The sequence below is a fragment of the Neoarius graeffei genome, chromosome 19 (assembly GCF_027579695.1).
Source record: "Neoarius graeffei isolate fNeoGra1 chromosome 19, fNeoGra1.pri, whole genome shotgun sequence".
Lineage (NCBI taxonomy): Eukaryota > Metazoa > Chordata > Actinopteri > Siluriformes > Ariidae > Neoarius > Neoarius graeffei.
In genome coordinates this window covers 63,508,554-63,524,766 of record NC_083587.1, presented here as the reverse complement: position 1 = coordinate 63,524,766, position 16,213 = coordinate 63,508,554, and the positions used below count along the sequence as shown (strand labels likewise).

The window sequence follows — 16,213 nt, the reverse complement described above, 5'->3', positions numbered from 1 at the left end:
TAGGATCCAACTCGCCTGCGACCCTGTAGAACAGGATAAAACGGCTAGAGATAATGAGATGAGAAGAGAAATACACGTGATGGGAGTGATAATATGGCGGCCAGACGGCTTCACTCGTCTCTACAGTGGGAAATCAGCTCTGAGCTCTCCAGGTTTTATATCGAGCTCAGTGGGATCAACAGACCATTGTGACCTAGAACAGGATAAAGCGGCTAGAGAAATTAGATGAGACAGATAGATAGAATATACAAAAGAGAAAGATACCTGTTCAAAAAAAGATCAGAGACTGGACTGGGGAAAAAAAAAACAATGAACAACAATGAAGGGGAGTGCTATAAAAGATGTGTAAGGAATGTGGGTAAAGTTGAGAAAATGAGAGGATGTATTGAAAGGGGGGAAAAGTCAGGAGATTTTTTTGGGGGTAAATTTGATCGGATACGACGCTTTAACACAAGCCAAATACACGTGATGGGAGTGGTAATATGGCGGCCAGACGGCTTCACTCGTCTCTACAGTGGGAAATCAGCTCTGAGCTCTCCAGGTTTATATCGAGCTCAGTGGGATCAACAGACCATTGTGACCTTTGACCGGCGGAAGTAAACAGAACCATTTCAACACATCTCAAGGATACGTTTATTTTTATTTGCACTATTTACCTTATTACCTCCCGTGACCACTTTTAAAGGAGAATATAGTTTAGCGGACTATTAAAAAAAATGATCGACTCAGGATGTAAAATGAAACGCGACTGTTGAGATAAACAAACCGCATGCTTAGTGTGACCTCTGACCGGCGGAAGTAAACAGAACCATTTAAACGCATGAAGTGGTATGCGTCTCGAGCATATGTTCATTTTTATTTGTAGTATTTACCTTGTTTTTTACCGAACGGAGCCATCTTTTTAGGAAGAATATAAGTAGCTGAGCGGGCTGTTTTTAAAAGTTGTCGACTCCGGATTTAAAGTGAATCTCGACTGTAGAGATTATAAACCAAGAGCGCGCTCATCCCTTTCACTGCTCTGAGATTATTACAATGAGTTTTTCACAGAACAGGGACACGGCTTTCCTGAAGCCAGATGAAGCCTCTGCTGTGGAGGCGGCGGTCAGGGCGGCGGTCAGGTCCATCCTGAAGGTTTTCTGTGAGCTCAATGAGAAGAGATCGCACTGCTATGAGGTGAAGTTAGCCGAGGCGGAAAGAGAAAACGCAGAGCTCAAGTTTCAGTTAAAAACCGCCGAGCAGGAGCTTCAAACTTTACGACAGATCTCTTCTAATTACAAAATCTCAGCTGAGGTCACCTTCAGTACAGATGTTAGCGAAGGGAGAGGAGGCGAGGAGGAGGAAGAAGAAGGGGCATCTTTTCAGAGCGATGGCAGCCTGGTGATAAAGGAAGAGCCTTCTTTCGAGAGCACGTTGTGTTTAAAGAGTGAAATGGCAGATGAGACATTTGCAGCAGAGTGTGATTATCCTCTGTTGGACAATGTCCAGCTGTGTCAACAGACTCCAGATGCAGAGATGTGGAGCATGCAAAATCTACAGACATTCACTTCAGCAAGATCCAACCTGAACCAGACCAAAGAGAAGTATGCATGATTAGTTATGTTGTACTGAGCTCTATTCGGATGGGGTTAGTTTAATTTAAGGGTTGTTTTACAATCAGGGTACGCAAGCTAAAAATCACATTTAACACTTATTATCTTCAATATCAAAAGGCTTGACTAAATAAACTTGGTTGTTTATTGTAGCCCTGTGATAGCTCTATTTACCATGCAAAAAAAAAAAAATTGGTGATAACGTTATTTTTTGGTGAATATATGTCATATTTAGCGTGTCATTTAGAAAAAGTGCTTTTTTTTGACCACAGGTAGCTCCAAAAGGGATGCACTTAAATCAGTCTTTATACCATAAAACAAATATTTCGTTCCATATCATTGGAAACATAGTTGAGTTTTAATGTTGAATGCCAGTAAGTTTTCAGACTATTTTGATCAAATTAGTATGTAATTGGTTCAAAAAAATGTCCTCTCCGAGACAGCTAATTTTTCAATATAAAATAACATATCTAAAATGATTATTTTCATCCTAAAATGTGGTCAAGATATTGGGTCATATACACTACCGTTCAAAAGTTTGGGGTCACTTTGAAATGTCCTTATTTTTGAAAGAAAAGCACTGTTCTTTTCAATGAAGATCACTTTAAACTAATCAGAAATCCACTCTATACATTGCTAATGTGGTAAATGACTATTCTAGCTGCAAATGTCTGGTTTTTGGTGCAATATCTCCATAGGTGTATAGAGGCCCATTTCCAGCAACTCTCACTCCAGTGTTCTAATGGTACAATGTGTTTGCTCATTGCCTCAGAAGGCTAATGGAGGATTAGAAAACCCTTGTACAATCATGTTAGCACAGCTGAAAACAGTTGAGCTCTTTAGAGAAGCTATAAAACTGACCTTCCTTTGAGCAGATTGAGGCCAAGTTTACATTAGACCGTATCTGTCTCGTTTTCTTCGCGGATGCACTGTCCGTTTACATTAAAACGCCGGGAAACGGGAATCCACCAGGGTCCACGTATTCAATCCAGATCGTGTCTGGTCCGATGCTGTGTAAACATTGAGAATACGCGGATACGCTGTGCTGAGCTCTAGCTGGCGTCGTCATTGGACAACGTCACTGTGACATCCACCTTCCTGATTCGCTGGCGTTGGTCATGTGACGCGACTGCTGAAAAACGGCGCGGACTTCCGCCTTGTATCACCTTTCATTAAAGAGTATAAAAGTATGAAAATACTGCAAATGGGTTGTTGACGTGACATAGCAATTATGCTGTCCAACGATCTAAAATGTATTTTAATTCATTCTTTCAAAATTTAAAATGTTGTAAATGGTTAAACTTCTATCTATTTAATAAAACAAAGTAACTTTAACCCTCTGGAGTCTAAGGCCTTTCAGAGACTTTGAGGCTGTTTGCAACACCCTGACATTTTCAAGTATTTCAACTAACATCTATGCAAAAGTGGCACATATGGTTGTATTCTGAAAAGCCTAACAAAAAATATGAAAGTAAAGTGAATGTAATACAAACACGTTTTATTTAAATTGAGTGTAAACACAACTGTACAAAAAACAGGTTTTAGAGGTCTTCAAACAGTGCAAGAAAACACCCAATAAATATATCTAGCCAAGACTTTTGAAGTTTGAACCTTGTAAACAAAAGTGTTGGCTGCATAAAAGTAAAAAGAGCATTTAGAAATGTTTTGTTGTTTCCATACAAAATGTAAAGTAATTGTATGTCAAGCCAGTGTCTCTGTTAGTCGAATACTAATTAGATGGGCGTGAAACACCTCTGATGGCCCCCACCCCCCTGTCACTTTCCATGTGCTCTGGCAGGACATTGCCTTTGCCTTCTGGCTGAATGGGGCGTGCTCTCACCTCTGAATAGCCACTCAAGCACCGGGTACTTTACATGTGAATAGCGATAGGTGTGGCCTCGGGGGCTGCTGCAGTCAGACAGTACAGAAAATCCAAAGGGCCAGCTATATAATTTATTTCATTCATATATATATATATATATATATATATATATATATATATATATATATATATATATATATATATATAAAATTTTTATATATATATATATATATATATATATATATATATATATATATAATTTTTATATATATATAATTTTTATATATATATATATATATATATATATATAATTTTTATATATATATATATATATATATATATATATATATATATATAATTTATATATATATATAATTTTTATATATATATATATATATATATATATATATATATATATATAATTTATATATATATATATATATATATATATATATATATATAAATATTTGAAAACTAGAAGTTTCAAGGTTTGTAATGGTGTCACTTATATGTTTGAATGACAAAAACTCACAGGGTTACAGATGTGTTTTTGGAGAAGTTTCAAATTGCCCACCGGCGGGCACTTAGACTCCAGAGGGTTAAGAAATCCATACTTAAAATAAAAAACTAAAAAATTGAGCGAAACGTTGAAATTGTCCTATGGTGTGACTGTCCCGAGCTCAATTTAACAGGTAGTAACTTAAATAATTAAATAATAAGAAGGTCAGGCCTTTCTATAAAAACCCTTGCATAATTGTGAAAGTGTCTGTTTTAGTAAGTGTTAATGCATTTTTCTATACATACTTTTCAAAAAATGTAGGGATTTGTGAAATGTTGTCACTAAAAACGACATCCTATGGTGTAACACCGAATTCCTATTTTTACACGGGCAATTTCATAGACAACTATATCTTGTTGAAGCTCCGCCTTGAAATGTATGTTTCTGAAGACCCCAAAGAAGCCCATGACATGTTCACGTGGTAAGTTTTTCTGTCAGACTTGATCAAATATTCAATAATGTTTTCACATCAGTGAAAGTGTTAAGTTTTGTTGTCCTTTGGTGTGACACCCTTTAATTACATTTTTTGATAAAAATTGTGTTTTTATTAACCTTGTTGTGGAGAAATATGCAAATGTATTTCACTAAATGCTAATGGAGAACTAAGCTAGCAATGACAGGGGTTTCAACTGAAGCTAAATGCTAAATGTCCTTTGGTGTGACAGAAAATATCCTATGGTGTGACAGATTGGGTTGTCACACCAAAGGACAAATGTGTCACACAAAAGGACAAATGTGTCACACAAAAGGACTGCATCTCTGAGAATGTGCTTTGAAAACAAGTAATTTTAGTTAATTTATAGTTGAATTTTGTATTTATAGTTTCTTATTTATTCTTTTCATTGTTTATTGACCATTGGCATACAGGCATTGTTTTTATGGATATATGATGGATATTTGCTGTTGATTACAGAGACTGTCTAGTGTTCTTTAATTAAAAGCTTTATTGATGAGATTTCATAACAATATTGATGATTTGTGACCTTTTTTAGAACAGTAAGATTTGAGGGCGAGATGAGTGGGAGAGAAAGGACGAGAAAGTATAGAGACCGAATCAACAGTGATCCACAGAGAAGGGAGGCAATCCTTGCAGAGCGACGGAGAAAGTAAAGGAAACTATTGCAGCACAACACATGATTTACATACATTTTAGAATTCCTTCAGCACAGAGTTTTTGAGGTCATACTGAATGAAAACCAATCATAATGTGTGAGGACTGGTAGGTAATACAGGTCATGGCCTTATAATTATATCTCATAATGACTGTAATATTACGTGTTTATCCCCAAAATAATGCTAAAACATTTTGCAATAATACAAATATGTGAGATATTAATAGGGATATCATGTTTGAACACAAGTTCCTGATTATTATGTTACATTAATATTAATCTACGTATTTTACAAATCTATTTTCTACTTTCTTTTAAAACAGATATCAACAAAGGAAGGCTGAAGGAAAACTGTGTGCCTTTGATATCAAATCAGTACCAAAAAGGAAGCAAGAACATTTGCGAAAGATATGGAAGGAATCCAAAAAAAGATGCAGAGCCAGGGAAGAAGCATTGAATGCTATTCTGGACACCACCCCACAGTCTCCTGAAAGCATACTGGTGGAGCCAGTGGTGGAACCAGAACGTCCTCCAGAAGAACCAGGGGTGGAACCAGAACATCCTCCAGAAGAGCCTGTGGGAGTAGCAGAAGAGCCGGGCCCATCCATCCTTTAGTGTGACTTGGATGTCCTATGGTGTGACATTTTTAAAACTTGCATAATTTTGTTTAATGTTATCAATGTCTTTATAAAACATTTATATATTGTATGTGGGGACACAAAATAGTCACCTCTGAAAATTTAGTACAGTTTCCAACAAAATTGTACAATTGACAAAGTTATCTGAGCATTTCCAGGAAAAGTCTCATCAGTCCCATCTGTAAGTAGGAAAAATGTCTTTAATGGTGATTTCATGTGAAATAAAAACTTAGAAATGCATAACAAGGGTGTGAATATGAACATAAAACTTTCTCAAACCATCTCTGTATTAATACATATATATATTTCTGTATTCTTTGCATGTCACACCATGCATTGAATTACAAATGTAAAAAAATAGGTAATTAGTTGTCTTAAGATTGTGACGACTTATATTTTTTGAAAGATCGGTTCTCATACTACATAAATATGTAATTTTTATCTTTATTAATGATGTTTCACAAAAAAAACTTTTTTGGGGGTCTATCTGTCATCTACCCAAGATGCAAATACTGCCCATTGTGTAGTTATGATTGTCTTTAGGCTTGCCATCCTTCCACTTGCAAGTGGTAAGTGACGCGCATGCCCGATATGCACTGGGATCACACACACAGCGGCTCAGTCCCGAATCACTGCTCGTGCGCTTCACTCGCGCGCTCTGTGAGCTGCGCAGGGCCGGAGTGCGCACCCTCCAGAGGGCACTCGCTGTTCAGGGTGGAGTGATTTGGAGCGCAGGATGCCTGCGGAGCCGAGCGTATCCATGTATTGGCGTTTCTGTGTGCACGTTAATCGTTTTAAAAACGTTAATCTGATGATCCGCTGATACGGTCTAATGTAAACCCCACCTGAGTTTCTGGAGCATCACATTTGTGGGGTCGATTAAATGCTCAAAATGGCCAGAAAAATGTCTTGACTATATTTTCTGTTCATTTTACAACTTATGGTGGTAAATAAAAGTGTGACCTTTTCATGGAAAACACAAAATTGTCTGGGTGACCCCAAACTTTTGAACGGTAGTGTAAATATTAGAGACAACTAAGACAAAGCTTACAGCCTTATACAGTATTTAAAAGCACTATGGAAGTAGTGGATTCTGAATTGTCAAAAAAAAGTCCTCTCTGAGAATCACTTCATTTGTTTCTCCCATCTTATAGCAGATTACACAAAACTACCATACACATATGTCAAAAAATTATCTGAAATCTGTTCTTTAACTTGTCCTTCACTTAAAAACTGGTACAAGAACCAGTTTGAATCAATTTGAATTTTGGACCCCTGTGACACAAACTTTGTACCCTGATTGTAAAACAACCCTTAACGTAGGGGTGTCACGGTGGTGTAGTGGTTATCACTGTCGCCTCACAGCACGAAGGTTCTGGGTTTGAGCCCAGGGACTGATGGAAGGCCTTTCTGTCTGGAGTTTGCATGTTCTCCCCATGTGAGTTTCCTCTGGGTGCTCCGGTTTCCTCCACAGTCCAAAGACATGCAGTTAGGTTAATTGGCGACTCTAAATTGCCTATAGACCCCTTTCACTGACGTCACCCGAAACCGGAAGTAAACAGACCCTGCGCCATTTTGGAAGACCAACAAACTCGTGATAACGGCAGCGGTATGTGAACCCACGAGAATAAAGTGGAGTGGCAAACGACTTAAACAAATCTGAGCTGTTTTATTTATGATTTATTGGCCCAACAGTAGACTTGAAAGAAACCTGTGTGAGACTTGGCAAAAAAACTGTGGATATAATGGATAAGTCTGTGCATGATCTGTGGACACTTTGAGGTAAGCAAACGCAAGAAATTCAGATTTAAAACATGCTAAATTGGCCCCAAGTTGATAACTGTATGAGGAGCAAGCCTCCCAGACTTCTACAATTTAATAATAATAACTATGTGTAGGTTATTCTTAATAACAGCTGTAATATCACGAACCAAGCCACTAACAACATAATTGTAAGCCTGTAGCCCTTTGTAGGCTTTCAAGTCATCAGCAGTGTAGGCACTGGGTGTAAACGACAAATAGTTTACAATGTCTGGGTAGCAAACAGATGGCAGAATTGATGTCCGGTCCTCCTTATGTATCTGACACGGAGAAATAATATAAATCGTGCTGCCTACCAGATTACAGTCGTCTGTTTTATTGTATCAGTACTAGTATCACTTACTATACTCATCAGTCATAGATTAGTCCAGTACAACATGACCAGCTTGCTTTTTTCCCATTTGACTGTCGCAAGTTTTTTCAGGCTGGTACAGTCAAAAATTGAAAAAAGTTTTGGCCTACTAAACTAGTCATCGATTCTACTAGTGTATTAATTGGAGTCGACATGAAAACGTTAGGTAAAAACTTTAAACCAGTACAATCTCTTCTTCAAAGTTTCACCAAATGGTTTTATTTATGCAATTTAAAGCTCATAATACTGTATAACTTGGGTTGAGTAAAAACGGAGCTAAACATGGTTGAATCCTGAATGACTCCTATTTGTTTAAATAGGGGACTACATAGGCGGCAGAATGTAGTTTCTTTTTCCCTGCCATGGAAGCGCACTTGTATACCGAGGAGGAAAGCAATTTGCATTACAGCCGTGAGGCGGCTCGGCTCGGTTTTCCCTTTCGGGCGCTCTCATTTTCTGTTAGAATTTGGCAAAGAAAAAAAATAAATATTATTTACCAGCTTACCGGGTCCATTAACATAAATCTGACAGCTGACAAGGTCGGGATATAAATGAACTTTTGCGTTAAACTGTGTGCTTGGATTCACATAATTTTTTCTGAGTCTTATCATATGGGTCAAACCCATCAATCACAGCCAGTTTCTCCACATACCGTGCCCTTTCTGCAACTGGTAATGTACTCACATAACCCGCATTATCATCCATCGTGTCACTTTACTCTTGCTCGTACTTTGTTTTATATTGTGAGTGCATGTACTTGGTCTTCCAATATGGCGCCTAACAAAATCTCGCGGCGCGGTGACGTCATGTGAAAGGGGTCTATTGGTGTGAATGTATATGTGAATGAGTGCGCAGGAAGAAACTGACCACCCTACTGCTGCAATTGTGGCCCAACCAAACATGGTTCAATCAAGCCCGGATCGGGTTCGGTAGTGACGATGATGATGACGAGTTTAAAAATTCCGAAACCTCCCACTCCCTTCCATCTTTTTATTTTCTTCATTTTGCCAATAAATGCTTCTTTACCCTTTACAAAGATTCCTCTCTGTCAGATAGTTTAAGAATTAACCCCCCTGCAAAAAAAACAAAACGATGGCTGGGTGATTCTCATGAAGCTGCAGTGAACATGTCCAGGACGCATTTTCCAAAATCAATACTTAATTCACATAAACTCTGATATTTTGTGTAAAGAAAATAGGGAGCACTGTATGGACAAATGGTTTTCATAATCATATAAACTAATTAATTTTTATATCAATTAAACAAAAAATCTATGGAAATTCTAATTACCGTTGTGTCCGCATCCCTTTTTTTAATGTTTACTTTAAATCATATAAAAATTCCTAATTATATAAAAAATACAGTGTAAAGTTATTTTAAAACATCTATATTTATGCATAATATTAATATTTTTTGTGTTGAACAAAAAAGGTACTTGATTTTAAACAAAATAGCTGTGTCCGCACCAAATGTTTCTCATTACCGTTTCATGATTTCACCCCCCTATAAAAAGTACACCGTGCCTTTAAATTGATCAGCTATCCCATGATGCATCACTTCAGATACAAGATTCAAAATGGAGACAAGGTCAGTTGCTCACTCTTCTCTTACTTTGTGATATTTATGTTAATGTTGCTAAATCTGTCCTCAGTTACACTGTCTATTATCATTACCGTTATGGTTTAATACTCATTACTTTAAAAAATATATATATATATATATTTTATGATTATCACAATATAAGGCTTTAACATGTGGCAAAATTATAGGTTGCTAGCATGCTAGCATTTCAGGTTATTTGTGAAATTAGCCAAGAGTATCTCATTACCGATACTCAACATTCTCATTACCATACACTGTGAGGGCAATAATGGTAATGAAAACCATTGATGGTAATGAGATTTTTATGTAAGATTTCTAAAATAGGTATTTAATCGATTTTATTTTAGTATTTAGTTATTTTATTATAGTAGTTATCTATTAGTTAGTTTAATATTATACATTGAACAACAATATAATACATATATATATATATATATATATATATATATATATATATATATATATATATTATAATAAATTATATGTATACAGTATAGTTTGTTATTGTATGTATCTATATATACAGTATATATCAATTGGTATTGTGTGTGTGTGTGTAATGTTTATTATTTCACAGCTTGGAATTATAAAACATTTTATAGGCATATGTAACAATGACATTGATGTTTTTACTCTGTTTTGAGTAGTCTAATGATTATATTAATTGTTTGAAGATTGACAGACATTGAGCGCAAGAAAGCAGCAGCCAAAGCTAGGGTGAAAAGGCAGAGAGATAGGATTTATGCTGATCCTGTTCTGCTTGAGGAATACCGGAGAAAGGAAAGAGAAAGGTATAAGTCAGCGAGGGAATATTTCTGTACACTAATTATTTAATGCAACTTTCTTCATACCAATATGTGACTTATTTGTTATTAAAGCTCGCCAAGGTTATAAATGTTTTGTTATTGATTAAAACGGTGTTTATTAGTCACAATAGGATCTTTTGTTGTAGACTCGTATGAGATTTGGAGGGTTGATATTTTATCACCAATGAATTCGTCTGTAATGATCTGTAACATCTGTAACCTCTGTAATAATCTTTAGCATCTGACTCTGACATCTGAAAACTTTTATCATAGGTACCAAAAGCGCAAATTGATGGGGAAGTTGAAATCTGCCTGTGAGCTGGACACCAAATCATTAAAAAGACAACAACAAAAATGGAGACAGAATTCGGCACGATATTACAAAAGGAAAAAAACAGACAATGTGTTAGATCTCACCCCTCCCTCCTTCACTGAAGATCCACCTGGACCATCAAGAGGCCGGCCGGATGAGGGTCAAAGACTGGATTAACTGCGTCAGCCCAAAGAAGTTCAAATTGTCACATTGTAGTCTTCAGTGATGTTTTTTGTTTCCTTGTCAAATGTTTCATTGTAATTTGCTTGTGTTTCTGGTTCCCTGTTTTGTTACTCAATTGGTTTAACCTAGTAAGTTTCATTACCGTTATATTAATTCTCATTACCGTTTTATTATCTCCTTACGTTATGCGTGGAAAATGATTAATTTTTAAAAATGTTTTTCATCCTATTATAACTTTGGCTCATTTTTCTGTAGTATATTCTCCACCTGTTGTCCACATGAGTTTTTTATCAAACATATTCTTATAAAATTTCCATCAATTAAAAAATTAAATTATATATTACATATTGTGTATCGGGCGGCACGGTGGTGTAGTGGTTAGCGCTGTCGCCTCACAGCAAGAAGGTCCTGGGTTTGAGCCCCGGGGCCGGCGAGGGCCTTTCTGTGTGGAGTTTGCATGTTCTCCCCGTGTCCGCGTGGGTTTCCTCCGGGTGCTCCGGTTTCCCCCACAGTCCAAAGACATGCAGGTTAGGTTAACTGGTGACTCTAAATTGACCGTAGGTGTGAATGTGAGTGTGAATGGTTGTCTGTGTCTATGTGTCAGCCCTGTGATGACCTGGCGACTTGTCCAGGGTGTACCCCGCCTTTCGCCCGTAGTCAGCTGGGATAGGCTCCAGCTTGCCTGCGACCCTGTAGAAGGATTAAGCGGCTAGAGATAATGAGATGAGATGAGATATTGTGTATCGGTAATGAGAGTTGCGTAACTTTAAAGGGCTGATGACACGAACATGACTCTATGCAATTTCTTAAATAAACTATACAACATGGCAAACGTTAGATTTCTGTTATAATTACATGAAAAGAAGCTGTTGTTACACGAATATCCAACTTTTAATTGCACAGCGCAAGAAAACTGGGTCCGTGGCTCACGGCCATGTTGTGATGTCAGCGGAAGAACACGCTGCGGTTCACTGGCTGTCTACTCAATGGAAATGGCGCATGAAAACGCAGGTGAACTCTCTAGTGCTAGCTCTTCCTCTTCTGGGAGTCTAGAATTGTGTTGATCTCTTCCGAATAGAATCTATGATAGTCTACCCTCTTTATCCTTTGCCTCTCGTTGCTAGGCGGCAGTTATATGAAAGCCGCAAGCTTTCACAAGCAAATACATGACTGATATCACGCCGACTTTATGATTACATTTATGATTATCATGTAGAATCTATAGCTCTAAGTACCTTTATCTTATGTCGTTTCACAACACGTTCTGACAGGAGGACTGTCTTTGGATCCGGCATAGCTACTAGTAGACCCCCTGCGGAATACTGGCAGTGTTGCCAGATTGGGAGGTTTCCTGCCCAGTTGGGCGGTTTCAAGTGCATTTTGGTGGGTTTTGAACATATTTTGGGCTGGAAAACATCAGCAGTATCTGTTGCCAGATACTGCTGACGTTTTCCAGTATCTGTTGCCAGATACTGCTGACGTTTTCCAGCCCAAAATATGTTCAAAACCCACCAAAATGCACTTGAAACTGCCCAACTGGGTGGGAAACCTCCCAATCTGGCAACACTGTGTAGGCACTGCTGATGGTAGTAACACACGTTTGTGCTGAACTGAACACCCAAGAGATTCTTTTAAGCTGGGAAGGGTGTCAAAACAATCCAAATCGAAGTGTTCAGAGCACAGGACGGATGTTGGTGAGGGCTCCCACTTGTCACGAGTGCGCCTGACTTGCTTCACCTACTTCGCATGCAGCTCGGGATCTCTGGGAAACTTGAATAAACTTACCCCATTCTTGTGGGTTTTGGAGCAAAAGCCGGCAACACAACGCGAAGGCATAATAACTATAACTATATATATATATATATATATATATATATATATATATATATATATATATATAGTTAATGTCTAATAAAAATACTAATAATGATAAACTGAACACCTGTCGCCTCAACAACAAACTGGTAAGTTAGGAGGAAGGTTCTTTCGCTGACGTCATATAGCCCCTCCTCCTCTTTCGTCTCCTGGGTGCTGCAGCCCCGTCAAATTTGCCCAAATAGCCGCGTTTTTTATCATAACTTGTAAAATAGGCACCTTCGTGAATTAATATATGGATCATCGGGAATTACTTTTTATGTTATAAAACATCGCCAAAGATGTCAAAAACGTGTCATCAGCACTTTAAATAAATGTCAAAAAAAAATATAAAGTAATTGTCATGGACTGTGCTGTTCATTTAATAGGATATTTTGTGGAAATATGAAATAAATTGTCAAAAAATGTTTTTAACTCATGATCTAGCTTCATCATTTACTGTAACGGTGATGAGAATTATTCTGGATCATGTAAGCCTCAAATAAGAATAAAATTCTATTAAAATATTTTTCCATTAAAAAAAGATCAACATAGTAAAGTTCACACTCTATTTTAGGCTCTCAACTTGAAAAAATACTGAAATGAGGTGAAAAACTTTGTTAATGTGAAGGTCTTCATGAGAATCACCCGGCCGTGAAATGTGTATCTTTTCTGCCGTGAAAAGGTCTTTTGTATGTTTAGAATTAAAACTATTTCCTGACCCAAATTTTCATCTCAAATGTACTACTGATCAGAAATAATTCCTGTAGCTCACTTTAATATATTGATCAAATTCAGAGACTTGGCATACAAATAAGACCTTACTCTGGGAATCCATGTCTTTCCGACCCAAAGCACCAGAACAATTTTAGATCGAAACTCGGCTCAAAATCGTCTTGGAGCTTGGAAATTCCGAGTACGCTGGATTGCAGCATGTGTAGTACGCATGGTCGTAATGTGTCGAAGACACATCTGTTTGAGATTTATACAATGATTACATTACATCATGCTATTAAATTACATGACGTCCAGATAACTAATCCTGTCTGAATAGCACCTTAGACTTTCGTGTTAATGTTTTGGTTGGAGTGGTGCACTATGGGATGTTATTAATTCAAATTTTCTTTCCATTATTCCTTGAAAAAGCTTGATCGAGAGTGTTTTGACTGCAGATTGCCGTCTGTGCTCAGAGCCACATCTCAAGATAAAATTAAACTCTGTGCATTTGTTGATCTCCAGGTGGATTTCTGCTGATGTTCTTACGGGAAGATTGAAAAGCAGAGAGTGTGTGAGAAGATACAGAGAAAGGATCCGTGCTGATCCAGAAAAGTACCTCGCCTGGAAGGAGAAGGAACGCTTGAGGTACTTTGGTCTTTCCAATCCACGTTAGCAACTGCAGCTCAATTAATAAAAGAGGATTATAAAACATTCAACAGCGTATCAGTAGATGGTTAAATAGTATATGAATAATCAACAGAGATAGGAAGGCCAGCTTTGCTCTGTGGGATTCCTGAGCACATTTCTTCTGTTATTGAGTGAGGAAACTAATCACCAATATCACAGTATTACAGTGCATCATTACAGTTTATATAGCTCAAATTCCTGCTAAGGGTTAACAGGATGAGATGATCTTGCCCATAATACCTGAACCTAATCCAACATGAAATCATGTTGTTATTATTATCATTGTCATGACCAAAGAATGCAGTAATCAGAAGCTTGTTGAAGTCCAAAGCAGAAGTTCTTTGATACGAGTGTTTGAAATCTTGCTACCGTCCAGGTATCATCAGAGGAAAAAGACCATTAACGATCTGTCTGAGCCCATGAAGAAGCTGAAGAGGAAGGCTTGGAGAGAGGCGAAGAAGCGGCATCGTGCTAGAAAGCAGGTTCAAGCCACTGCGACGTACATGATCCAGACAACCGACTCATGAAGAGTACACTGTCTGTACACTGTGGGCAGAAACTTTCTGCACTTGTGTACATCAGTCAACATTTCCACTGTGATTAAGTTTAAGTTGTGCAATGACAGGAAAGCGTCACAGAGATGGATGCTATCCCGGTGTTAAATGAAGAGCCTCTTTCCAAGAGCATGTTCTGAAATGACGGGCAAGAAATTTCTGGAAAATATGGAAAGTTGCCAGATGTGAATCCAGTCACATGACACGTCGATAATCAATCATGTGGTGTTTTGTGATGATGTCATGACCAGGAGATCAGCAGGCAGTACAGAGTGCTGATCTGGACATCTTCTCACCTGCAACGAGAGAGAACACTCAAGGTATTCTGTTTCTGCATGACTTCATTGTTCACTCACTCGCTTTTAGGAAATGCTCAATCCTGATTGGAGGATGTCCTGCTCTTGGTCGCTTTATCCTGGTCACAGTGAATCCAGAATCTATTTCGGGAACGCTGACTATGAGGGAGGATGGAATGCCCCCCCCCCACACACACACGGACATTCACACCTGGGTGGAGTTTATTTGGGCCAGTTCACCTAACAAGGTAGGAGGAACCTAGAGGAACCCCAGGCTGAGATCATGTGACTTCACTGTCGTAATCTCATGAAAATAGTCATTCAAACCAATGAAGAACTCGTTGCTCACAAAATCGTTGCATCATTAGTTTCCTCACTCAGTAATCACCAACGAGAAGAACCCAAGGTCTTAAAATCAGTGTGTAATCTTTTATCGAAGGATGATGGCATATACAAAGTCCTACTCATGAAACGATATAACATCACCCATATTGCCTAAACTGACAGCCATCTTTAATAGCACTGTATTGGCATGAATTTTTATTTTTTAATTTTTTTTACATTTTCTCATGGGATGTGTGTTTTGAGAACCTGCTACCCTCCAGGTCTCTTCGCAGGAGAAAAAGAATCCAGGATCTCCCCGAGCCCATGCAGACGCTGCAGAGGAAAGCCTGGAGAGAAGCTACGAGGCGGCACCGTGCAAGAAAGATGACACAAGCGTCTCTTACTGCCTCAAACATGAGCCAAACGCTCAACCCATCATGATGACACTATTACTTGTGTGTTTGTTTCTGTTCCAGTCAGTAATCTCACGGCAAAAAGTGCCCGTTTGTATACATGTACATACTGTATTTCCACCAAGACCATGAAGCCATTACATTCCTGAGGACAAGTAGGCTACCTGATTATTTTTATCATCTTTGAGTTAAAAGACAAATGTGAACAGCTGACTGAATTAAAAAACCCAAACTGTTGACATTGTTATAGTCAATTCTACTCCTTTAAACACATGGTAATGGTGGTTTCCTCAATAAAATATATGAAATAAAGCGTTATTACTGTTCTTTGTATTTAACTTCATTCATTTTACAAAATTTAAAAAAGAAAGTAGCTACAGTAAATAATGACTAAATTGTGTACAGTTTAGTGCTTTTATTGAACAGAGATGATCACTGACAGGACATTTTGTGTAATGTTTCAGGATTTGTTTTATTTATTTTTTTTAAACATGAATTACACATTTTATTTCTAATACATAAAGAAATAATGAAAGGAAACAGCTAAGAAAAGTAACAAATGCACAACTCA

General features: G+C 37.7%; 1 protein-coding gene across 8 annotated transcripts; it reads left to right on the top strand.

Annotated features, from left to right (window-relative positions):
* The first annotated feature begins 565 nt into the window (after nt 1-565).
* On the top strand, nt 566-15,968 carry LOC132867475 (uncharacterized). 8 transcript variants are annotated; one of them, XR_009650740.1, is made up of 4 exons: nt 566-1,580; nt 13,891-14,013; nt 14,432-14,929; nt 15,523-15,607. XR_009650740.1 is itself a non-coding variant. In XM_060900410.1 (3 exons), exons 1-3 carry the CDS (start codon nt 1,033-1,035, stop codon nt 14,580-14,582), a joined length of 822 nt encoding a protein of 273 aa, XP_060756393.1. In that variant the 5' UTR covers nt 566-1,032; the 3' UTR covers nt 14,583-15,601. The 8 variants fall into 8 exon arrangements, 6 of the variants coding, with proteins under 6 accessions (XP_060756393.1, XP_060756390.1, XP_060756394.1 ...); XR_009650739.1 differs by having other exon boundaries at nt 14,432-15,153; nt 15,523-15,537; XM_060900410.1 differs by having other exon boundaries at nt 14,432-15,601.
* The last annotated feature ends 245 nt before the right edge of the window (nt 15,969-16,213 follow it).

Bases quoted from the DNA above. Each gene is read 5' to 3' on its own strand.
- LOC132867475 (XM_060900406.1), top strand. From the start codon at position 1,033: ATGAGTTTTTCACAGAACAGGGACACGGCTTTCCTGAAGCCAGATGAA. The intron at 1,581-4,962 runs GTATGCATGATT...GACCTTTTTTAG, and splicing joins CTGAACCAGACCAAAGAGAA to AACAGTAAGATTTGAGGGCG. The intron at 5,077-5,405 runs GTAAAGGAAACT...CTTTTAAAACAG, and splicing joins CTTGCAGAGCGACGGAGAAA to ATATCAACAAAGGAAGGCTG.